Source organism: Artibeus jamaicensis, unplaced genomic scaffold (assembly GCF_021234435.1).
Source record: "Artibeus jamaicensis isolate MK-2021 breed Jamaican fruit bat unplaced genomic scaffold, CSHL_Jam_final contig_473, whole genome shotgun sequence".
NCBI lineage: Eukaryota > Metazoa > Chordata > Mammalia > Chiroptera > Phyllostomidae > Artibeus > Artibeus jamaicensis.
The window spans coordinates 1,156,386-1,182,921 of NW_026521851.1; the positions used below are offsets into that span (position 1 = coordinate 1,156,386).

Genomic DNA, 26,536 nt, shown 5'->3' on the forward strand with positions numbered 1-26,536 from the left:
TAAAACCAACTGTGCCACATGAGCCAGGGTTGTTTTTTTTAACACTGTATACTTTTAAAAGACTGAAGTTTATGGTATGTGAACTATAGCTCAATAAAATTTCTTTTTAAGATCTGCAGACTGTAAATACCACGTTCAAATCATTCCTTTACTGGGAAAATCTCAGTACCATCAATGGGAAAAACCTGTACCCATAAATAATCCCTAACAAGAATCCTTATGGGCCTTATCATGCTTTATTCTCTTTCTAAAGGGGAAACAGCAGGTAGACTGCTTTCCTACTGTAATAGGTACACATATATTTTTGCCCGGTTATTGGAGAAAACTGGGTGGGGATGGGAACACAAACAGTTCTACAATTTTCAGACATTATATTCTCTAGGCAAAATCAAACAAAATCTCTGCACGCAATGGGTAAATTATGAAAACAAAATTCAGTCATGTTATACACTGATCAAAAGAATCAACAACTTGCTTTAAAAATTTTGAGTTAAAGGATGATAATCATTAAAGAAAATACTTGGTCATGGCTGGTGTAGCTCAGTGGATTGAGCACCAGCCTGTTAACCAAAGGGTCACCAGTTCAATTCCTGGTCAGAACACGCCTTGGTGTGGGCCAGGTCCCTGGTTCGGGGCATGTGAAAGGCAACTAACTGATGTTACTCTTGCACACAGATGTTTCTCTCTTTTTCTCCCTCCCTTCCCCTCTCTCTGAAAATAAATAACATCTTTAAAATTTTAAAACAATGACTGAAGTATATATACTTGAATATATTAGGATTAATTAAAGATACACTATAAATAAAACTCAATTAAAGGAAGGTGTCAAAAATAATCAATTTTGGAATACCTGAGGCAAATTACTGGTAATTGTTAAAAGAAAACAAAGGCACCGATATACTATTGTAACAATGGAGTCCAGGGAATCCTGGGAAACAGATAACCTTATTTATCTTTGCACAAAACAAAAATAAGTTATAAATGGCAACCAGAGAATCATAATGAAGATTTTTTTTTTTTTTGGCTTACAATGAAAGAGGAAATGAAGGTCAAAAAACAAGACTTTGTTGTAGAAAATCACTCTGAAAAGTGAAAGAGTGATTCTGGAAAGAAAAGTCTGAGGAAATGTAGTTAAGGAGATGGGCGTTTCACTGCGGTGCTTGCCTGTGGTGCGTATGCACCGAAGCTTATACTAAGCACAAAGCAAGAACATTATATTATCCCTTGGCAGTGGGAATGACCACTGTGATGAGGGGTAGAAACAGCAAGCACAAGAACACTGATGAGCTCGGCTTCATCTCCTACACTGGAAACTCTCACCCTTTAGTTTACCTTCATACTTTGCACAAGTAAAACACAATCCCAACATCAAATCTCTCATTTACACACAGAGATGGTAACATGAAAATCCCTGACTTAGGATGTTTGCTAGAGTCTTTAGAAAGCAAAGATCCGCCTGCTCAGTGAAAACTGCATTTTTATTTTCAGATACTCAAGAAAAGGAGACCTTAACTAAGAAACATAACTGACTTTTTAATAGATATGATTTTGGCCGTATTTATAAATCTATTTCACTATCTATAAACTACCTTATTTTAAATTTATTTGTATACTTCTGAATAACATTTGTAGAAAGGTAAAATATATCTAAATATGAAATGCATTACTTTCAAAATTAAAAGAAATTATTGATGTTTTAAAAAACTTTTTCCTGTAATATGTATATAATAGAAAATAATATGGTAATGTTGTTTGAAAAATAATATAGTCCAAAACAGTCCTGCCTGTCAAACATAAATGCTAGTAAGCAGAACTTGTATGTACTCACCTATAAATGAAAACATGTTATATACTAGTAATCTGACAAAAAACTTTTCATTCATTTAACCTTTGCAACAACTCTAAGCCACATCACTACTCTCAAGAGCCAGAGCGGTAAAAAACCTTCGCTAATGAAGTAATTTTACATTAAATACCCCCCACCTCACTGTTCTGAGATCATCAGTCACAGTTAATTAAGATCTGACTACAGAACTACAAGAAGACTCTAAAGACCAATAGCAGATCAAATTTTTAATTCACAATTGAAGTCATTAATTTTCAAAGAAATATCAAGAAATTTAATTTGTAAGGGTTTCAGTGAGTATTCTAAGGCAACATAACAGCCCTCTGGAACAAAAACCTAAAAACAATATTAAATAATAATACCTAATAAATCACAACAGAACTCTTTCATACTAATAATGCCATTGTACATTTTTTCTTTAAACAAGAACACTCATTTTTAAATGACATAAGTAGAAGAGGAAATAATAGTTACAACCTGAGTAGCCTAAATTTTTAGGCTCACCAGCCTAAAAGTCACCAGTAAGCTAAGTCACAAGTGAAAGAAATTATTCACCTAGTAATTAGGAAAAACATTTTCTAAAAGATTCAGCGAGGGAGAAAAAAACCCTCATGGCTTGAATCTTAAGTATAGTAAGAAAGTAGAAATGTTAAATTTTTTTTCAATGCAAGGATTAAGTCTTAATTTCCCCCCTCAAATGAGTCATTAATTATTTATTGTTAAAACTAACTGGGAAAGTAACCAAAATATTCTAAAAAAACAACAACAATCAACTGAATGGGAAAAGGCCTACCGGACACAGCTCGAGTTCAAGTCCTGATCCTTTTCTTTCCTGTGTGCCTTGAATTAGGTATTTACTGTCTCTGTGGCCAATTTGACCAACTTTTAATAAGGATAAAACTAATACCTACCTTCATGGGTTTGCTCTAAGGCTAAACTAAGTAATATGAAAAATAGTGCTTACCCTATTTCTATCTCCAAAGCTCAGTCACAATTACATTTAATACCTGATTCTGTATATTGAATGAGAAAGCATTCACTTAAAGTTCTCGATGATTCAACTAATATTTATTTTATAGCTATTCTAACAATATTTGGGCTTAGCCACATTAAAATTTTATCGAAGTAAAATATTCAAAACTGTTTTCAAAACAACCTCCAATTGAATTAATGAAAAGCTACATTCTCCTGCCCCATTCCTTCCAACTTTCTTCAGCTCCAGGGAGGCAACTGTTTTTAACTCTTTCAGCTCTTCCTCTGGTTACTACCTTACCTCTAAATAATGTTCTTATGCTGGTATTTCTTTATTTATACATTTTAGACATTTATTCTATTGACTTCCTACTGTTACAAGGACATAGCTTTTATATTTAAACCACCTCCCACCCTCCACCCCAATGATATCATTTTCTTTTCTAATATAATTTTTTTGGGAGGAACTACTGAATGCCCCCCATACTATTCCACTACACTAGGAATCAAGTCCTCCTTTTTAATAGACACTTACATTCTGCATTCCACTGACTACTAGTATCTACAGTTACTCTTGAGAAGTCTGATGCCATTCTGTCTCCCAAGCAGAATTATCCCAGAAGAGTTATCTAGGAACCACATACAGGAATTTTCAAATAAACCGTGTTCTCTCCCAGGTATGTAACAAAAAGAACAGTAAGAAGCTGTATCTCTGGCCTGGCCTCAATCTGCACCAAGCACAGGACAGCCTTTTACTTCAAGTGATGAGAAAGACTGAGGGAGGGCAGAAATTGTCCTGTCTCATTGCTTTACTTATTTAAGTCTGATGCCATTCTGTCTCCCAGGCCCTTGCAATTAATTTTTTTTTTTTCTGGAACTGTTTGAAGATGGTTTCTTTATCTCTGATGTTCTCAAATTTCATGACCCCTTGACCCTTTTTAATTTGGCCTTTTGGAGCCTGGGCACATTTCCCCGAAAGTGATTTGTTAAATGTGTAGAATATATGACACAACTGTAAGACGACATGAAAATAAGTAAGACAGTTCCCGTCAGCGAGAGTAAAACTATCAGGAAGGGAAAACATTACGATAAGAGGTGAAACACTGTCGATGACATTAAGTAAATGCAAAGAATATAGAGAAAGTTCAGAGGATAAAAAATGTTGTTTTTCAAAGAAAGAGTGGAAAAACACGAATGGTTCACATCAAAATACGGGCATTTCTGTTGAAAACTGAAGAATGAGACAGTGACATGGAAGGGTGGCATTTGAGACAAGAAAGCATGAATAAAAGCATAATATCAGGAAAACAAAGGATGTATTCAGGGAATGCTGACTAGCTCCATTTTGACCACAGCATCGAGGTACATGTGGGGAGAAACGGGAGGTAGATACACAGCTGTTAAGGTTGGCTGAACATGGACAAGCACAAGAACCCGGAGTCTGCCATTATTATTAGGTCTAAAGTTACTATTATATCCAGTTAGCATTTTGTAAATTACAATTTAAAATTAGTAACTAGTAAAACAATACTAAAAGGAGAAATGAATTCAGGGTTAACTAACAGTCATGAAAATGGACTTACATATGATTAGATCTTCTTCCTCTATTTGTTTTCTTTCCTATGACTGGAGTGCCAAAATGTTCAGGGTTGGTGAGTGGGAGCTGGTCTAATGTCTGTGGGTAAGAACATAAACCCATAAAAAGTTATTACGTTGCAAGTTCTTTCTTTGTTTTAAACCAAATCAGTTTAAGAATATGCTTAGATTTTGAGGTTAAAGCCTCCTCCCAAAGAAGACTTTCCTAAAGATAGAAACTCTCATTTCAAAGATATTAGAATAAAAATGATTGAGTCCAATACTGGAAAAAAAAAGGTGAAAAGAAGCATAGGTGTTCTCTGTAGATGACATCATTATCTATTTGAAGGTTGACAGACTTCTAATAATGATTAAATACAAAACTGAACAAACACAACTCACTGGAAATTCAGGTTTGAGAGAAACGACACCTATACACAGGGACCTAAATACTCCTAGATTGGGGCCGCTATGGCTCAGATTTTTCTTGGCATGCAGGGAATTGTAATACATGAAATAAATTCTTAATAATAACAGAAACAAAATTATCAGAATAAACATCCAACTGCTTGGGAAAAAAGGCTTCAGATAGGCTTTATTATTACTTTGCAAACATTTTCTGCAATAAACCTTAACTAGAGAAAATGTAAAAATCAGTTTTTCTACACCTTAACATTTTATTTTCCCTCCTTTCCAATCTGCAGTAACCAATATTGTGCTTAATATAAAGATAATAATCAATAAATGAACATCTCTTCCTTGTTATCGACTGACCATTCACGTCAACCCATTTGTCCCTCACCCCATCAAAATAATTATGTCCAGCCAAGAAAGTAGCTGATGATTAAAAGCAAAATGAAGACAAAGGGATTCAAAAAATGATTTCTTAAGATGTTATTCCAACTTTATTTCTCTGCATATCAATTCTGGTAATATTCCTATTTTTCTACATTTTAAAGATTTTCTACAATTGCTATTCCTTTCATCCTTCCAATAAAACCTTTGCTATTATAGTTTCTTAAACATGGGGGGAACTAAAGGTCCCAGGAAAACTGCCAGGATAAAAGTGAAAGTGAGGAACTACTTAGGATAAAGACTTCTCAAACTCAGAACCCACCGTATTATATGAAACACTGCCCATCAACTTTGATTTAAAGCTCGGATGTCTAAATACACACTAATGCTAATATTTAAAAGGAAATTTTTAATTTTATTTGTAACATTGAGGTAATTTTGTTGAAACCATGATAAACTGTGAAACAGGGAGGCGTACTAACGATCTACTTTGTGTAATTCATTAAAATATATGTAAATGTATTTAAGGTACTTACATATCCAACAACAAAGAATACAGTATGGGGAAACAATGCTAGCTATAAAGCATCAAATAAACCTAATCTTTCAAATTTAGTTTGTAAATGGGGCATTTCAAAATATTTGGAGGCAGAAGTTGGCCCAAATACAATAATATGCCAGCAGAAATTTAGACATCAACTGTCATTAATTCCTAAATATGCTCCCCAAGGGTGCAAATTTCGAAGCACTATATTTGGTAAACAGGGAAAATATATTAATCTGGACTCACTTTCTGCCAAGCTCACAGGTGAATTAAATGCCCCTTCTGCATTTATTAAGGTTGTACTTTTATAAGCAGAGATTCCTATTATTTAACAGGGTGGGTAAACATAGGTTTACAGTTGAGAGGACGCAACTCAGAGTTTATTCTTGTGTTACTATCTATCTATCTATCTATCTATCTATCTATCTATCTATTATATTATTTACTTGTGTTACAACTATAAACCTGCCTTTGCCCATCCTGTACACTGTGATTTCTATTCTAAGCATCTGCTTCTCATTTCACTTGTTCTGGAAATAAAAAAAAATACAGGAATTTTCAAATAAACCATGTTCTCTCCCTGGTATGTAACAAAGAGAACAGTAAGAAGCTGTATCTCTGGCCTGGCCTCAATCTGCACCAAGCACAGGACAGCCTTTTACTTCAAGTGATGAGAAAGACTGAGGGAGGGCAGAAACTGTCCTGTCTTATTGCAAAGGAGTAAAAACCAGAGAGTTCTGACTATACTAAAGGCCAAAGAAAATGCCACAGGCCTAGGGCACAGGTGGCAAATGCAAGGCCTGTGGGCCAAATCTGGCCCTCCACCTTGTTTTATGTGACCTGGCACCTTGTTTCTACCGGGCAGCAGCACTGAGCTTCTTGCCCCCAGCTAACTAAGGAGTAGTTACATTTATACAGTCCTCAAATTACATTCGGCCCTTTGAAGGCAGCCATGAGGCTGATGTGGCCCCCAGTGGAAATGAGTTTGACACACTGACCTAGAAGAAAAATGGCTGTAGCTCTGTTACCAAAAATGGGCTGCAGGAAATAATGAAGCTGGGATCTTATCAAACCTTTCCTTAGAAGTTTCAATTCCATGTAGTAACTGCACAGAGAATACCAGCTGATGAAAGCACTTTTGGATAATATTCAAACTGTGAATCATCTGTAGAAATACCCAACTACTCTGACAGATGTCAGTGGTAGGCAACACTCACTGAGCTGGTCAAGGCCAGAACCAGCAATTTTAATGTTGGAATTCCAGCAGACTGAAGTGCTGCTGTGATCTCTTAATGGAAATCGTGAATTTAAGTCTTTGTTTAGGTATGTGGTTTATTGATGGGATACATGACCCAAAATAAAGCCAGCATTATGAAGCTTTTCTCTCAGAGGCCAACGTTATTACTACAATAACAATGCTGAGTAATCTTGCAAAAAATTAAAAGCTGTTTTTTAAAAATATCAAATAAAGGGAAAATATAGAGATGGTAGATTAAACAAATACACTCCCGGACATGTCTTTAAGGGGTTAATGCATTTACAATTTTAAAATATGTTCAGTGGTTTGATTAATGCTTTTTCTCCTCTAACAGGTGCTAAGTGACCCTTGTGCCCCACTGCCTGGCACAGCACCTGGCATATGGACCAGGACAAGGAAAACTACGCCAGCATTCCAATCACCCTTGTATGTAAGACGCACACAGGAAAACTGAGCCTCCTAGAAGGCGAGAGGAGCCACGAGGGACTTGTCTGTACTGCTTCAGACTTTACACTGTAACTGTCTTGTTAACTACTCCAATTTAAAATTCTCCTGCAAAAGCAAAGTTAATATTTTAGATATTTTTCTGGACTAAATAAGACACATGCCTTAATGAAACAGATAAATCAAGTTTTCAAGCCTTCTATATTCACTGACCCACTATAACTGTATATATACATGTTCTAACTAAGGAAAATGAAATTTCTTCTAAGAATTACCTAAACTCAGAAAGAATTGTTACTTCATCAGTGTAAAAAGCCAAATTCACTGTATCTGCCTGCCCTAAAGCTGTATGCATTTCCTAATTTAAACCTTTACAATTAATTCAAAAAATATTTATCAAAGGCTTTTGTGTAGAAAATACTGCTGGAAAAAGGAGAGTCTATTAAGATAACAACTAGAGAAAATTTTAAAAGTAACCAAAACACGATAAAATAATAAGAAAAGGGCAAAAGCATCAAAGGATAAAGAGATCAAATTTGGTCAGAAAGCTCAGGAAAGACATCACGGAGGAGGAAGTGTTTCTAGTGCCCTTAAAGGGAACAGGGCTCAGAAGCAGCCAAACAAAGTATAAACCACAATCAGGAAATACCAAGTAGGCTTATAAGGGAAATGCACAAGGAAATGGTAGAATATGAGACTGAAAAGATAGGCTGGAATCATAATACAGATTCTGAATTGAAATAGAAATTCAATCATGTAAGGGAAGAAAAAATATTTTCAAAACGACCAAAAAAATCCCATAAAATAAAGTCTAGTGGTTTAATAAGTCATATTAACTGTCCCCCCCAAACACTGTTTTAAATAGTGACTAGAAAAAAATCATGGTTGAGGCACACTGTGCATTAACTTTTACAGACTTGGGGGACTAGATAATATAACACTATTTATAATAATATGTCCATTAAAAATTCTGAACAGCAGACTACAGATTTATAAAACCTGGTGAACTGAAGAACACCTTTTCATTTTAGAGTAAAGATTTGGTACTAGGAAGTACAGGTTTGAGAACCAGCTCTAACCAGCATCTGTAAGTAGAAGAAAATAACGGTTTCTGTTTCATAATGTACATGCAGTAATGTACGTAAACCTGTAGAGCACCGGGAAGTGCATGTATTTCCCTCATTTAATCATTCAGCTAACACTTACTCAGTTCCTACTCTGTGCCAGACACTGTTCTAGGAACTGGGAACAAAGCAGTGAACAAGACACATAAAACCTCTGCCCTTGTGACACATTCCAGTGCGAAAGGCAGACAATAAACAAATAATTAAGCCCCTATTTGTATTCGGATGTCAGAAAATGATAGCTGCTATAAAGAAAATGAAACCTACCCCCCAAAATTAAGAAGGGACAATTTTAGAAAGAACAGTCAGGCAAGACTTCTTTAAGGAGAGGCCGTAATCATATTACCTATTAGCTATAGTAGCTAGGGATTGCTTGTGGTAAGTAACTACATATTTTAATGATAATGGGGTTCAAGTGAATTATAAATCAGACATCTCTTTTATATAATCATTTACAAATTAAAGGAATCTATATAAAAATGACCTGACGATAAAAATTAAATAAGCCCACTGTATTTTCTTTGTGAACCAATGCTCACAAAACATTGGGCAAAAAAGAAGATAGAACCTGGCACTCAAACACAAAGTCTTACACAGGCTTCACAGATTATATTATAATGGTATTATGTATCAATGGATTTTTCTGATTAAGAAATAAGCTGCTTGATTTGAGGAAGCAAAACTTTGCTGCCCACAGTAGCAATTATTAGGAGACAGATGCTCACTCATTAAATGACGACTTACTTCACTCTCCGCGAAATGCCGCTCCCCTTTCAGGCACAGGGAGGATCGCCTCAGTGTCTTCTCATCTCCATCGTCAAAAACTACAGGAAGAGATAAAAGCAGAAACTACTGAAGAGTTTTTCAAAGGTGAACATGATGATATAAATTATTTAATTTTTGAGTGCAAATAGAGCTACTGTTTAAAAAGATTACATTTAAAATTCAATTTACATTTTATGTTTTCTAATGGACAACTTCAAACATACAGTATCTTTTCCTATTTCTAGCAAAAATATATATATATACCTTAAAAAAAATCTTCCCTGAAATAGAAAATACTGAATAAAAATAAGTAAGCATTTCAAGACAAAACTATTTAAATGCTAATTAACCCTTCTCAATATGGTAAAGGAAAGTCAAGCTTTCCTGCTGGTAAATACCTAAGAAAAGGCACAAGTTTATATATTCAGACTGCCCTTAAAAAATTACCCTACTTTTATTTAAAACCCTATTTTCTCAACCCCAATACTACCCTTCTGGACCAGGTAATGTTTTCTCAGGGCCTGGCCTGTGCACAGTACAACGCCACATAGCATCCTTGGCCACTAGATGCCAGTAGCACCCCCTTCCCAGCTGTAATAACCAAAAAGTCTCCAGACACTGCCAAATGTTCCCTGACAGATGAACTTACCCCTGGTTCATCAAATAAGTAGTTTTCAACTACGTACTTCAAGTCCTAAAGTGTCCCACCAAATTTACTACAAGTTTATATGAACACAGAACATATGTATGTTTTATGACATAATTTTAGCATATACTGCATTACTCATAAATCATGGGACGAGACTACCTCTATTTTTAAAAATGTTGCTAGACCTTGATTTTAGAAACAGCAGTTTTTACCTAAATACCAAAATTAAGTCTTGAGAATATTGTATACAACTTCACATTTATGTAAGGCTGGGTAAATAATTTAGTACATTATTTTACTGCTATAACTAAAATATTCAATAGTAAAAGTGCCACATTTATGACTAACAACCATACCTAATTACCATAAAAATTTACTACACAGAATTGCTCAGTTTTGGAGCCTATATAAAGTTAAATATTTCCTTATGTGTCAAAAATAAAAAATTTTCCTCTCTTAATCAGGTTTTTTTCTTTATCTCACAAAAATATACAAAAATATAAAAGCTCATCTGTACTATTTCAAAGCTCCATCAAATTTTGACATTACCAAAAACATTTAATTAGGTGTTTGCTCTTATCTCTGAGGTCATTAAAATGTAGAAACTATGACCGTTCAGTAAATAATACCAGAATAACCGGCTATAAATTTGAAAAAAGAAATTTGATTGTATTTCAGAATATTTAAAAAAAATGATAGGTAGAATAAAAAGTTGTTTGTAAAGCAAAAATAAAACTATAAATTGAAGACTACATTGGAAAATAAATTTAACTGTGATGAAAGGAAGGTCTTCTTAAACAAGGTTCAAAATTAAACCACAAAGGAAGTGACAGCTAAAGTGACATGAAAACTGATAGTACAGATAAGAGTAAAGCAGTATGAGAAAAGTACTTGCAACTAAAGCAGCAATGCATTAATATTCAGGATATATAAAGAACTCACACCCCAAAAATAATAAGAAAGAGATAACCCTCCTAAGAGGAGAAAGATGATACTATAGGAAGATACTATAAGCTAACAATTCAAAACATACAGGGTGGGGCAGAAGCACAGCTGTGAGTGCACGAAACAGTTTATTCCTGTATTATTATTCTTTGTTAATTATTGTATTATTTTCCATATGAATAACTGTAAAACTACTTTTGCCCCCACCCAGTATATATAAATGTTTCTTTTGATAAACACGTGAAAAGCTGTTTAATCTCACTAGTAAATCATGGAAGGGGTATATTAAAACAAAGCTCTGAGACTATTTTGTGTCCAGATGGGCAAAATTGAAAAGATTACAACTGTCAACTTTGACAATGATTGAAAAAACATGTGCACTCATACAATGTTCAGAGGAGTATAAATTAATAGTCTTTGAAGAAGGCAATTTTCATTACCTACTTCTTTTTAAAGATTTTACTTATTTATTTTTAGAGACAGAGGAAGGGATGGAGAAAGAGAGGGAGAGAAACATCAATGTGTGGTTGCCTCTCACATGTCCCCCACCCGGGGACCGGCTGCAACCCAGGCATGTGTCCTGACTGGGAATGGAACCAGCGATCCTTTGGTTCGCAGGTCAGCACTCAATCCATTGAGTCACACCAGCCAAGGCTAACTACTGAGGTTTTAAAAGTACATTTCACATCAGTCCCTGTCTAGTAACTCAATGTGCACACTACAGAAAGAGAATAACGTGCATGTACAGAAGACACTTAATTCAGCATAATTCAGTATTTATTTTAATAGCCAAAAAAAGAAAAGAAAAAGGTACCACATTGGAATATCACTAATAAAAGAAAATAAGTTCTAGGTATATCAAGTATCATAAAATGCACTACCAATAAACTCCTCTATCTGTTGTACAAGATAAACACACTTAAATGTACATTTAAAAACAGTTAAAGATGGAAAAAATTCTCTAAGGTATACTCTGTCTGGAGTGAAAAAAAGTAGACATCCAATTGTATAATACATACAATAATTTCAAATTATGTTATGCACATATTAATGAAATAAAAATTTAAATATCTGGAAAGTTAACCATTAACAGTAATAATGTCTGTGGTACTAGGGGATAAAGTAAATCAAGGAAACTTTGCTCTGTTTGTATTATCTTTGAAAATACATTTTTAAAAGAGTTATTCCCTTACCTACAGTGTACCAACTTGCATCTGTTAATTTATTGATAACAGCTTCCTGATATGCACCATCAAGATTCTTCACTTCCACAATAGCTCCGACCTAAAGTATTTTAAAAAATTAGAAAAGCTTTTAGAAGACAAGTGAGCAAAACAAAAACTGGCTTTATTTTGTAAAAACTGAGTGCATGGTAGCAAAGAATAAAATTACTGATTTGATTTGTGTTGAGGTACCAGCAGTTTTATCTACCACTGTTTTTGTACCAACAGCAAAAATATCTACATAGTAATAAGGCAAATAATATCTAAGCATTATTATGGAAACACTCATGTCTGTTGTGCCCTATAAGGGTCCTGGGAACCAGCTGGGGTCCTTAGACTTCACTTTGAGAACCAGAACCACTGCATGTGAAATGGTCCCTGCCCCATCTCACCACTCCTCTTTGAAGAAGGCTGGGGAAGGGTAGAAACAATTAAGAAATAACTTTGAAGTCTCCAATGCTGCGTTACATTTACATGATCTTTATAACTACATCAAATTAAAAAGCTTCTGCATAGCAAAGAAAACTACCAAGAAAATGAAAAGCCAGTCTACTGAATGGGAGAAAATATTGTTAAATCATTCATCTAATAAAGGGTTAATATCCAAAATATATAAAGAACTCATACAACTCAACAGCAAAACAAACAAAAAAAATGGGCAGAGAATCCGAACGGACATTTTCCCGAAGACATACAGATAGAAAGCCAACGGGTACATGAAAAAGTGATCATTAAACATCAGAGAAAAAGCACATCCAACCAAAATAAGACAGTAACTCACATCTGCTAGAATGGCTAGTATCAACAAGAAGTGTCAGCAAGCATGTGGCGAAAGGGGAACCATTGAGCATTGCTGATAGAGTGTATATTAGAGAAGCCACTACAGCAAACAATGGAAGTTATTAAAAAAATAAAAGTAAAACTACCATAGGGTCCAGCAATTCTGCTTCTGGGTATTTATTAGAAAAAAAATGAAGACGCTAAATTTGAAAAGCTATATGCACTTCCATGTTTGATATAACATTATTTACAATAGTCAAGAAGCCATGGGAGCAACCTAGGTGTCCAGTGATACGATGAATAAAGCTTTAAATAGGTAGTGTGTATATGTAACTATTTAGCCACAAAATAGGAAATCCTGCCATGTAACATGGATGGTACTTGAGAACATCAAGAAAATTAGAGAAGATAATATGTGCAAAAGTGAAATACATGAAATGTCAGGCAGAGAAGAACAAACACAGATCACTAGTGTGTGGAACCTAAACGAATGAGCCAAGCTCACAGCTACAGAGAACAGATTGGGGGTTGCCACAAGGGTGGTGGTGGGGGATTAGTGAAGAGGGTCAAAAGGTACAAAATTCCAATTATAAAATAAGTCAAGAGGATGTAATTTATAGCATGGTGATTACAGTCAGTGATACTGTATCACATACTTGAAAGTTGATCACAAAACAATTTTTAAAATCCATGTCAACAAGAAAATATTCGGTAATTACATGTGGTTGATGTTAACTACATTAATTGTGATGAACAGTTTGAAATGCATACAAAAACAGAACCATTATGTTATGCACCTAAAACTAATATAATGTAATATCAATTATACCTCAATAAAAATAAAATAAAATATATATGGTCTTCGCAGTGTTAACAAAATTAACTTGTTCAGAGAAGAGACTGTTAACCCCACATGATGCCCACGGGGGGGGGGGGGGAACTCCACAGAATTAACAGAACTTACATAAAATGACTGCAGTCAAAAAATACATGGTATGACTTTTTAATTTAATACTCAAGTGGTTTAGGTATTATTTTCATGTGAACTCATTAAAAATAAATTTTGATCAAATGACCATTACTTTTATTTTCTCTAACAGAACCATTTACCCAAATGCTGATGTTTTCTATCAGTTGACAGAAAGCTACAAAGTGTATTAAGGAACAATCTACATACAAAAATCTATAGTAAAAAATATTTTAACAATCTTGAAACCACATTTTAACATGCTTGCCTATGTCAAAATCAAAATGGTTCTCTAAGTTTTAATCAAAAATAATTTTAATAAATCACAAATAATTTTTAATTTTAATAAAACCAACCAGTAAAATAAATCAACTATGCTACAAAGAAGCTGAAGCAGAAGGAGAGAAAGACTCCGGAAGATATAAAGTAGTTGCCAGTTCTATCCCTTCACAACACTGAACATTTTTTGTAGATGCTCCCAGCTGGCCTCTGCCCAGTGAACAGGCGAGTCGGGTGGCTACAAACTATGTGTATAAGGCAAAAACACAAACAAAGCATGGAGGTGTATGTATCCTGAACATCCAGAGAGCACAGTGCTTCAATTACATTGGCTGTGAGCATGCAGAGTTTTGGTTCTCCCATTACTGGCAGCAAGACCTTGGTCAGATTACTTCCTTCAATTTCCTCTTCTATAAGGATTTATAAGGATTATAAAAGATAATGCATGCGAAAGATGCCTACTACTAGCACACACTGACTACTACATAAATGGTGGCTAATGTCATAAGTGGGCATGTTTTTGTCTTTCTGTCCTCAAGTGACAAACTTGCGCATGTAATATTAAAAATAGCACCTACAAAATGAAAATGGAAAGTAATTTATATAAGGCAAAATGCAAAAAACTTAAACGTTTTAGTATGCCATAGTACTTAATACATATGCAAGGTACCTATGCCCTGTAGATCCAATTAAGTGTTTAAATCAACTACAAACAAAAACTGATACATACACACATCAATTAAACCTCTTAAAACTACGGCTTCATGAATAAAGGATTTTTCTTGCGTTTACAAATGTTTCTTCAATTCTGTTAGCATTCCTTTAAATTTACCCAACCAAGCCAATGTCCATTTTCAGACATTTGAAAAAAACCAAAGAGCAAATGGTAAGCCACCCACACATTCCCTTTGACTCGCTAAATCGTAAGCAAGAAAGTTAAGCAGCACTTATTTCTCTGGCCAGTGACCAAAAATAAAACAAAGAAATAAAACTATCTGCACGTATAAACATGTTCATCACTTACAATTGCCTGATGACTCTCCCCCAAAATTTCATTTGTGAGCAGTTGCTCCAAAGAGTTAAACGCTCTTGAGGGTTTTGTTTTTCCCACTTTTCACATCATCATAGAACATACCTCACTTAATCTTAATGATGTAAATGGATTACATCACCTACTAATTCTGGAAAATCCATCATTCACTAAAAGTCGGTGAAACATGGTGAGGCTGAACAGGTATGTAAATAAAAAGCAGTCAGTGCTTCCTTGACGTTCATTTGGTTTCTGAACAGTTCGGTTTTACTATCTATCTTATCAGGCTTTACTGAGCATTAAATCTACTTTTTTTCTATTAATCTATTTAGAAAGAATACCTATTTATCAACTCATTAACAAACTACTCAATGAATTAAAAAGAAATGACCAAATATAAGTACTAATGTTCCCCATTGAAGCACTGGCATTAATAAATAAACAAACAAACAAACAAACAAATAAATAAATTACCTTTAGTGGGCCCTTTATGTGGTCATCTTGAACTTCCACTGTTGAAGAATCATGCCTAAATGTTACCTAGAGATTATAAATTTAATTAGCCACACACAGACACACATACAAGAGCAACACAAGCTTATCAATACATGAACTCATTTTTATTACAAGTAATCTAAACTAAGATCTGCCTACTTTATATAAAATCTCAATCCCTGAGTAGATTAACTGAAAATTTTATTATTTAAACAACTTCCCTAAACATCAAGTTTAAATTACTTGATGTTTCACATATCATACTTTATTCAATACTACTAGTTATTAGGTTAGCTGCATAATTTCTTTTTCTAAAATATGAGGAAGAAAGAGGTGGAGATCTAAGGCCACAGGCACTACAGCTGACCCTGCACAGCAGCAAAGGGGCTGGGGTACCAGAACCCCCTGCAGTTGAAAATACATGTATTAACTTCTGACTCACCCAAAACATAACTACTAATCACTGGCTGATGACCAGAAAGAAGCTTTACCAATAACATAAACAGCTGATTAATATAAATTCTGTATGTTATATGTATTACACATTGCATTCATACAATACAGGAGGCTAGAGTGGAAAAAAGTTAAGAAAAATCGTAAAAAAACCAGAAAATCCATTTACAGTATTTATAGAAAAAACCCACATATAAGTGGATCCACGCAGTTCAAATCTATGTTGTTCAAGGGTCTAATATATACCATTTTGTGATGGTCTAATAAGCAGTAGCAATGAACTGCTGAATAGCAATGAGAGTTAAGTATCAGGCTCAAGCATCGAACATCTAATCTTCACAACAACCTTATTAGGTAGGTATGATTGTTCTCATTCTGATGATAGGAAAACTGAGGAACAAAATGTATAAGTAGTAACTGATCCAAGATACCAGAACTGCTACATGGTGGAGGTTAATTTTCAAACTCAAGCAGTCTAGTTCCAGAACTTTACTGTACTCTCTATATCAGTATAGAAACCAGAGAACGGAAAACCTGATGTGAGGACAGTAGACTAAAATAAAGGGTTCAAGTTTAAATATTTAGCTGGTGAAAAACAAGATAGCTTCCAGTATTCAGTACAGAAAAAGTTGTTTTCCCTATACAGTGCTAGAGTTCTTACAGGAATTAAACCATTAACAGGCTCACAACCAGCTATGAAAGGAGCAATGAAGGTGCTTCCGCCTCACAAAAGCCCTTTTTTAAAAATTGCGTGTTTAGTCCTGGCTGACTGGGCATCATCCAGCAGATCAAAAGACCATGGATTCAAGTTCCAGTCAGGACACATGCCTGGGTTGCAAATTCAGTCTCTGGCTGGGGTATATACAAGAGGCACCTATTAACGTTTATCTCCCTCAACTTCTTCCCTCCCTTCCCCTCTCTTTAGGAAAAATGAAAGGACAAAAAATTAAACAGATAGACAGACAGACAGACAGATAGATAACATGTTTAGGCAACTGTGTCACTTAAGCCACTGTGACTCTAAGCTACTTAAGGATGGAGACTGGGTCTTAACACTAGAGTTTCAATACTTTATATAGTGCTTAGCACATAGTAAATGCTCCATATAATAAAAACTGGTGGTAAAGAAGCTTATCAACAAATTGTTGCAAAATTTACTAACTTTGAATTATAAATAAATAAAACTGGTAAAAAATATAGTACCATTATTTGTTGAGAAAACCATTAAGTTTCCATTATGAACAGACTTTATTGTTTAAAAAAGTTTATTTATTGACCTCAGAGAGAGAGAGACAGAGAAGAGAGAGAAACAATGACTCACTCTTTTATCCCTTGAAACATTCATTGGTTGACCCTTGCCTGTGTCCTCACCAGAGACCAAACCTACAACCTTAGTGATTCGAACGACACTCTACCCGGTTGGGACAAATTATAAACAGACTGTGGAGCAGCCAAAAAAAATCAAATTTTAATGTTTTTTATTGACTGATTTTTACACAAAAAGAGGAAAGGGGAGGGAGGGAGTGCGTGAGATGGATTTTGTTGTTCCACTTACTGATGCATTCATTGGTTGACTCTTGTATGTGCCCTGACCAGGGATCAAACCCGCAATCTTGCTGTATCAAACAATGCTTTAACCAACGGAGCTACCAGCCAGGGCCAACAATTTTTAGATGCCCATTATTTATAAGGCACAAGGTAGTACTTGCTACTCTGTGCTATCAACAGAGGCAGTTTTCTTTCTTTTATTAATAGAAAGAAATGGCACAACTGCTACATGTCATCTAGCCAGTTCATTCATTACAGAAACGCCAGCTGAGATCGCAATTCCAGGCTAAAATCTAGTCTGTGCTCTGCAGACCAAAGCATGGGTCCTGGAGTAACATTGTTTTCCTACCCAAAGGGAACACCTTTTTCTAACTAGCACAAAAGTGCTCATGTGGACCTCCAGCTCTGCTAAGGAGGCTCTCCACTGGGAAGCAGGGTTTCTGTCTAATTCACACTAAGGTGTTACATGTGCTAGTATTAGCCCTGTCCCTGAGAGTGAGAAAACTGGTAGCAACCTTTCTCTTCATTTCTAAGATAATAGTGAAAACAAAAAAAGGAGCGTTCAGGAAACACCAGGGTGTGAAGTCAGAACAGGAAATGTCTCTCTCTGTAACAGGACTGTAAGAGTACCCACATACTAAAATCACAAAAGAGCTCACAGGCGCCAGGCACGGGAAAGCTGAAGGTAGGGTGAGCCCTAGACTAACATCTTACAGGCTTACTGTTAAAAGGCCTTATCACCACAGTTCTTAACTAGGGAGTATAAAAATTAGAATCACCAAGGAAGCTTTATTTAAACACAGAAGAAAAGGAGGGAAGGAAGGAAGGGGGGAGGGAAAGAGAGAGGGAGAGAGGGAGGGAGGGATAGACGGATGGAGAAAGAAAGGAACATGGGCATGGAAGAAGCTCCAGAAGGGACAGTGATCCTCTGTACTGGAAGTGCAACACCTCTAAGGCCTGTTTAATTGGTGATAGTTAAACCAATGTTTTACAGGGTATCTGCTCATCTGGACTATTAATCCCTGAGAAGTCATCTTCATACCTCCCCTTCCTTACCTAACAGAGTTCCTTGCAAGTTTTGCCACTCAGTAAATAGCTGACAAATAAATATCTACCTTCAAATATTTGACTTGGCCCATATTTTCAATACTAGTAGGTTATTAAAATGTAAACAGTTACCATTCTTTTTCTGTTATTATCAGAGACAAAAAACACAAATATTCTAGAAAGAATTTTCAAGAAGGCAGAGAATAAAAATTCAACAACTAACTAGATCTACCATAATTCAGTTACCTAAGGCACCATCAATTATAAATCGCATCTCAATACCATGAATAAAATGGAGGAGAGGGTCTTAAAATTAATGAACTAGAATAATTCCCATTCTGCCACATTTGCTACAATGGCCTTGGAGAAATCACTAACCCTTTATGAGCCTCATTTTTCTTACAATAAAATTAAGGAACTAAGCTACTGAGTTGGCCAAAAGGCCTTTTAGTTTTTCTGTAAAATAAAAGACACATTTTTCATTTTTACCAATAAAATGATTTGAGTATTTTGAGTATGTCAGCTACCTCTTGCATGGTATAACACAGATTGTTCTCAATGTCTTGATATGACTGCCATCAATTTTAACTGGTCTACCTAGCTGTGGAGCAACATCTAGAGAGAAATCTCCAGCACAAAACTTTGCAAACCACTTCTGACACGTTCAATCAGTCAAAAGCTCCTTTCCTATACATTGCGCAAGTCTTTTTGTATTTCAGTGGCATTTTTACCTTTCTTGAAATAATCGAGCATAATATGCCAAATATGCTGTGCATTTTCTTCCATTTTCAATATTAAAATGGCTACATAAAAATTCACCAATTTTGCCCTGGCTGATGTGGCTCAGTGGAGGCCTGAACCAAAGGGTCGCCAGTTCAATATCCAGTCAGGGCACCTGCCTGGCTTGTGGGCCAGGTCCCCAGTGGGCAACCACACATTGATATTTCTTCTCTCCCTCCCTTTCTCCTCCCCTTCCCCCCTCTCTAAAAATAAACAAATAAAATCTTTAAAAAAACACACACATATATATATATATACAAAATTCACCAATTTTAATAAGTTTTCTTTTAAATGCATGCTGAACCCCGACTGATGTAGTTCAGTGGATTGAGCACAGGCCTGCAAACCAAAGGGTTGCTGGTTCAATTCCCAGTCAGGGCACATGGCTGGCTTGTGGGCCAGGTCCCCAGTGAGGGGCACGTGAAGGGCAACCACACATTGACGTTTCTCTCCCTTTCTTTCTACTTCCCTTCCCCCTCTCTAAAAAATAAATAAAATCTTTAAAAAATAAAATACACGCTGATATGACAGTTGTAACAAACTAACAAAATTGTTTCAAATGAAATTAAAAGACAACTAAGCTCTACCAGAGCCATCTTATGGAGAAAAATACAAATTAACATTTTGGCCAATCCAAAATGTGACTTCTGCCCTGGCTGGTGTAGCTCAGTGGATTGAGCGTGGGCCTGGGAATCAAACAAAATGTGACTTCTAGGGTCCTTTCCAGCTGTAAAATGCTAACAAAACAAACAATAACAAATCTATATAGTAAAGTGACATTAAAAAATGCCAACTGTACTACGAATCTAATTGCATTCCAATTGGAATACTGAAAAAATCACAATGCTTTTTTTCAGGTATTTTTACAACCATTACTCCTAGAAACTAAACTCATCCTGCAAACAAATTATTAAATGTACTCACCAAACTGAAGTTTAAATATCAAATACTGAACACGCAACTTATAAAATCTACATATACTGTACCTTGACTTTGACCAGTCTTTTTGCTGTCTTGATCTTGGCTTCACAAAAAGCTCCTCTGTATTTAGCACTCACATCAGTGCCCACTGTCAAATAGGGAGGCTCATCAAGGGCCTAAAAATGCAAAGAAATCAGATTTAAACTCTCTAATTCTTTCCCACACTCAGACCTCAGAAGGGCAGATCCAATCCTGTTATAGCCATGGAAATTAGAGAATGTATTTGTTAGTAAGAACAATCTATAAAATACCCTAAAAATAAATAAAGTGTGTATCAAGTCTATCTAAATGCATAAATGTACATCACATAAAATATAAAAGCACATTTTCCTCTATATAAAATACACACGCTCCATAATATGAATTCATTCAGTCACAAGTGTATACCATTCCTTCCCCCTCCTCCCTCCACCATCCAGTCAAATATGTATTTACTAAATAACCTCAAGACAGGTTCTTAAAGTTCAAAGTCTGAGAAATTTTTCTTTTAAAATAGGGTATGTCTTTACAAGCACCCAAAATGAGAATAGTTTGTTATATCCCTAACTAGACAATTCTTAGATAGAATGGCATAAAAGGGACATGGGGAGACATGTATTCAAACTACAAAATCCAATCTGGGAGGTTTCAAATAAAAATTAGCCAAAATGTCCCAAATGCTTTGGGGCATGAGTTCGCTGTTTGTTTATCCTTCCAGAGTAAATAGTATTTTAGTCCCCCCTACTTGTGATTTAGGTTTTAACAGTCCTAATCTAGCTGTTCTGACTTTTTACAATCAGGTAAATTTCTGCATAGGATCTACATTTCTAAGGAGTCCTGCTTATATTCATCAATTCTATAACCAAAGAAAGATTGTATAAAAAGTAGCTTTTATCAAAGTGTTTTAAGGAAAACTAATATCCCAAGAAGTTCCACCAAAAAGAAACTGAATTACTGAATGAATTCCCACTCTGCCTCATTATTTCCCAATTTATTTGTCCAAAGAACATTTTCCCCCTCCTATTAACATTACCATCTTAAAGAAATCCCATAAAATATTAAGAAGAACACCTATGACAGAAAACACTGTCATACAACAACAAATAATGAAATATCAATTTCATTTGGATCTTAAATTTACCCCTAAGAGTTGTGGCTAACATCTCAAAAAGAAAAAAGATATTCTAATGCTATATAAGTGCCCATCAGTATATCAAATAATTTTAATAGTCCTTTTTAAAGGTGGGGGAAGTATTACATAAACCAACACAAGGGTGCTACAACAAAAAATATCAGGCCAACCTTCTTAATGGCAACCTAACCATTAAGAATAAAGAAGAGCCCTGGCTGGTGTGGCTCAGTGGACTGAGTGACAGCCTGCAAACTTAAGGGTTGCCAGTTCCATTCCCGGTCAGGGCACATGCCTGGGTTGTGGGGCAGGCCCCCACTGGGGGGTACGTGATGGGCAACCGATTGATGTGTTTCTCGCACAATGATGTTTCTCTCCCTCCCTTACCTCCCCTCTCTAGAAATAAATAAATAAAATCTTTTTTAAAAAAGAAAGAATAAAGAAACATGAAATACATCAGGTATACAACTTTTAAAATCTACTTAGGAAAATGCCTGTATTTCAATCCACTTATGCTCTAACAGAAGTGTATTCTCATGAAGATTTTTTTCTACACTTCTGCATTACTACTTTTTAAATTTGAAGATATCATTAATTAGCTACAATTGTAACTTTGCATTGCTCTTGCATTTAAAGTTAACAATAAATGCATTTCTACTTTACCTACCTCCCTCAGCCCTCCTAAAATATAATTTTCCTTGGTGAAAATATGGTTACATTCCAGACGAGCTAGTGGCTTTATTTTAGCAAGAATATGAAGTAAATCATGGAACTTCACTCAGAAATTTTGAGAAAAAATTTTAAGACATGAAAACCCAAACGGTGGGATAATCTTCATTATACAGGCTCATTAGCGCCCACAACTTGCAACCACTCCCATTAACATGGTTTGCACCTTAGTAGCCAGTAAAATTTTATTTTCACAGGCAAATATAGTTAAAGTAAGTGATAAAGAACCAGAAATTGTGAAACACAGATGAGAACAAGAAATCAGCTAAAAGTTATACATTTGTGCCTACTCAGGAATAAATAAACTTATCAGATATTTTTATTACAGAAAAAATTTTAACAAAAAGAGGGAAAAAATAGTAATATATTTGGATTACTAGTACGCAGAAACCGATTTATGAATTCTTTTCATTAATATTCATATTAAACACTGGCAAAATTCCCACTACAGCAAACTATAAGTATGCTTATTAAACAGATTTGCTCCATCTGATTTTGACAGAGGGGATGCTTTCCCTCCAAACTAAGCCCATCTATTCGTACAAAAAAATGAAAATCATGTTGACAGAAAAAAATAATTACTACCTCAAATATTGTGGAGGCAAATTGGTATTTTGAAGGGTAACACTTTCCACCCTTCAAGCTAGAACACATGAAAAGAAATTAGCAAGGCATATAAAGAATATGTCTAGCCCTGGCTGGTGTGGCTCAGTGGACTGAACACCCGCCAGAAAGGTTGCTGGTTTGACTCCCGGTCATGGCACATGCCTAGATTGCGGTCTAGGCCCCAAGTTGGGTGTATGAGAGAGGCAACTGGTTGATGTATCTTTTGCACATCGACATTTCTCTCCCTCTTTCTTCTCCCTCCCTTCTCCTCTTTCTAAAAATAAATAAATAAAATCTTTTTTTTTAAAAAAAAAAAAAAGCATATGTCTATTAGAAAAAACTTGCAAAGAGAAAAAAAGAATATGTCTATTAGGAAAAAAAACTTGCACTTCCCGCCAAGATGGAGGCGTAGGTGGAAACACCGTGCCTCTTGGCACAACCAAGTTTAAAGACAACAAAGTTTCAGTAACAAAAACGCAACCAAAACACAGAAAATTGAACTATATGGAATACGGAAGTCCAACACCAACCAACCACTCAGCCAGACCGGTAACAGGGGCGGAGCTAGTGGCAGAGCAGGGTCAGGCAGGAAAGATGCCTGGGACCAACCCAGGTGCGCAGGCAACCTAGGGCGGATCCCAGGTGTGGGGTAGCAATGGGTAGATCCAGTGAGGGCGCAAGGCGGCAGGCTGACCACAATCACACACTCACACGCAGATAAACCAGGCAAAGGAACGAGCAGTGAGACAGACCGCACAGGTCCCAGTGACAGGAAGCAGAAAAGGGAACCGCCATTGCTCCTCTTTGACCCCTCCCCCACATACTCTCAAAAGAGACTTTCCAGGCAAGAAGGGGCTGGAAAGAGGTATTCCAAGTCATGAAATCCAAAGACCTACAACCAAGATTGCTCTATCCAGCAAAACTTTCATTTAGAATGGAAGGACAGATAAGGTGCTTCTCAGATAAGATCAAATTCAAGGAGTTCATCATCACCAAGCCCTTATTATATGAAATGTTAAAGGGACTTATCTAAGAAAAAGAAGTTAAAGAAACATGAACAGTGAAAGGACAGCAAACTCACAGTTATTAACAACCACACCTAAAACAAAAGCAAACTAAGAGGACAGCTAGATCAGGAGCAGAACCACAGAAATGAAGATCACATGGAGGGTTAGCAACAGGGGAGTGGGAGAAAGAGAAGGGGGGAGAAGGTACAGAAAATAAGTAGCATAGATGGTAGGTAGAAAATAGATAGGGGGAGGACAAGAATAGTATGGGAAATATAGAATCTAAAGAACTTGAGACACGTGGACATAAACTAAAGGGGAGGAATGGAGGGGGAAAGGGTGCGTAGGATGGAGGGGAATGAAAGGGGGGAAGAGAACAACTGTAATGGCATAATCAATAAAATATATTTAAAAAAGAAAAAGAAAACAAAACTTGCAAAGGGAAAAATATTCCAAATGTATAATAAATTCATTGCTAGAGCAGTGCTAATTTGTTAAAAAGAGCATAGGAAGAGCAAATATCTATGTTCCGATCTTCTGCCTCTATTACTTTTTGGACCACACTAGGTAAGTTACTTCTTTGTTTCTAAATTCTCATCATTACTTGTTCTGCGTACTTTTGTTTAACAAGCCCATACCAAAGCACTGTGGTTACAAAGGTGGTCAAAATGGGACATTTTAAGACACACAATCATCTAGAAGTAAAACTATGCTAACCAAAATATGAATGAGATTTTGTACAGAAAAACAAAATCCATATTCTACATGCTCAGATGTTTGTGTAGTTTTACCAGAGCATAAATTATCACTCTATCAGAGTATAGCATGGGATAATATAAAGCAGACTAATAGCACAGGCTTTCAAAGCATGGGATCCTAATCCTAGCTCTTTCCTCAACGTAATTTGGTATGTTTTCATACACTACTGACCCTCCCTAAACTTGTTTTGACATCAGGAAAATATGGTCAACATTAGAAACCATCAGTTACAATGCCTGAATTATTTAGCTGTTAACAATTATTAGTAGTATTATAAAACACTCAATGTGGGCAATCAAACTAATGTAAATTCAGATTTGACACCCTGACATTTTTCTTCTTAAAATGCAAAATCTCATTTTAAATAACTGCTGATCGTAAGTGCAAGTTAAAAGTTAAACCACTTCCCTTGTTTCAACTAATGTCAACACTCCTCAGAATATATTTTTCAGTACTAAATCTAATGAAAACATACCATAAGATATTTCGTAATATGTATATGTCTTTAAAATGGTATACTTTTTCCTACTCCTGGATGTGCCGAAATAATCAAAGGTACATGTATATATTACACATATAGAAAAAAAAGGGGGTGGGGGTGGGCTGGGATGGAAGTAAAAGACAGAAAACTGTACTTGAACAATAATTAAATTAAAAAAAGAGAAAAAACATACATCATAAGGAGAGTTAAACAGTTATTATACATATAGAAAAAAACATACATCATAAAGACAGAAATAACAGTTAAAGAGTTAACCTATGGGAAAGGGAGTAGTAAAATGAAGATGTGTATGAAAATATTTTATTCAAAATGTTCTTATTTTTTAAAAGGTTCTTTCTGCATAAGGGGTGGGGGTTGGTGGAGGTGGAAGAATGTATAAAGGGGAGTAAGTGGTACTGAAAAAATATAATAAAAATAAGCTGTTAAAAATAATAATTTTAAAATGTTCCTTTTTTTGTTTGGTTTTTTTTTTGCAGTTGGCATGTATCCTTTGCCTTTTAAAATGTATTCTAGCCCTGGCTGGTATAGCTCAGTGGATTGAGAGCAGGCTTGCCAACCAAAGTGCTGCCAGTTTGGTTCCCAGTCAGGGCACATGCCTGGGTTCTACGCCAGGTCCCTAGAATGGAGTGCAACCACACATTGATGTTTCTCTCCCCCTTTTTCTCCTTCCCTTCTCTTCTCTCTAAAAGTAAATAAATAAAATCTCTAATAAATAAATAAATAAATCCCCTTAAGAAATGAATGAATGAATGAATAAAAATGTCATTAGAAAAAATGTAATCTAAGGAACAAAACTATATTAATAAATCCCCCATATATTCATAATCTGGTTCCTACAATAATTAACTCAGACATGTTTGTCTCATCTATACCCCCTACCCATTCTTTCAAAAAAACCCCCTCTTGATCATTTTAAAGGAAACCCCAGATGTTATATTATTTCATCAAAAACAATAAAAGTAGCAAATGGGATTATGTGTTATTTTGAATTTTCTCACTAATATTTTTCTGTATTCTCCAATGTATTTGGAATGATTGTATTAATGAGAATCAGTATAATAGAGTAATTAAGATCACGGACTCCTGAATTATATGTTTAGGATCAATTCTACACCTAGTAGCTAGATGACCTTGAGCCAGGACCTCTGTGCCTCAGGATAACAACAGTGATCTTGATCTCACAGGGATGAGGACTGAGATGTTACATGAAAAGTACAGGGCACAGCATACAGTGTCAGATCAAGTGTGTTGTTATTACTTACTAATCTGGGAAAAAAATATGAGTTAAAAAAAAGTTTAAGTCCTCTACAAAAAAAGATACCACA

General features: G+C 35.5%; 1 protein-coding gene across 7 annotated transcripts in view; it reads right to left on the reverse strand.

The window, feature by feature from the left end:
- The window catches only part of ARID4B (AT-rich interaction domain 4B), a 146,859-nt gene that overhangs the window by 62,984 nt on the left and 57,339 nt on the right, over positions 1–26,536 (reverse strand). For all 7 annotated transcript variants that reach the window (XM_053667866.1, XM_037167982.2, XM_053667867.1 and 4 more), the window contains exons 3-7: positions 20,506–20,616; positions 15,671–15,736; positions 12,111–12,201; positions 9,303–9,382; positions 4,402–4,493 (exon numbers count right to left, since the gene is read on the reverse strand). In XM_053667866.1, the coding sequence (XP_053523841.1) occupies positions 4,402–4,493; positions 9,303–9,382; positions 12,111–12,201; positions 15,671–15,736; positions 20,506–20,616 (440 nt within the window). The remainder of the gene's footprint in view (positions 1–4,401; positions 4,494–9,302; positions 9,383–12,110; positions 12,202–15,670; positions 15,737–20,505; positions 20,617–26,536) is intronic.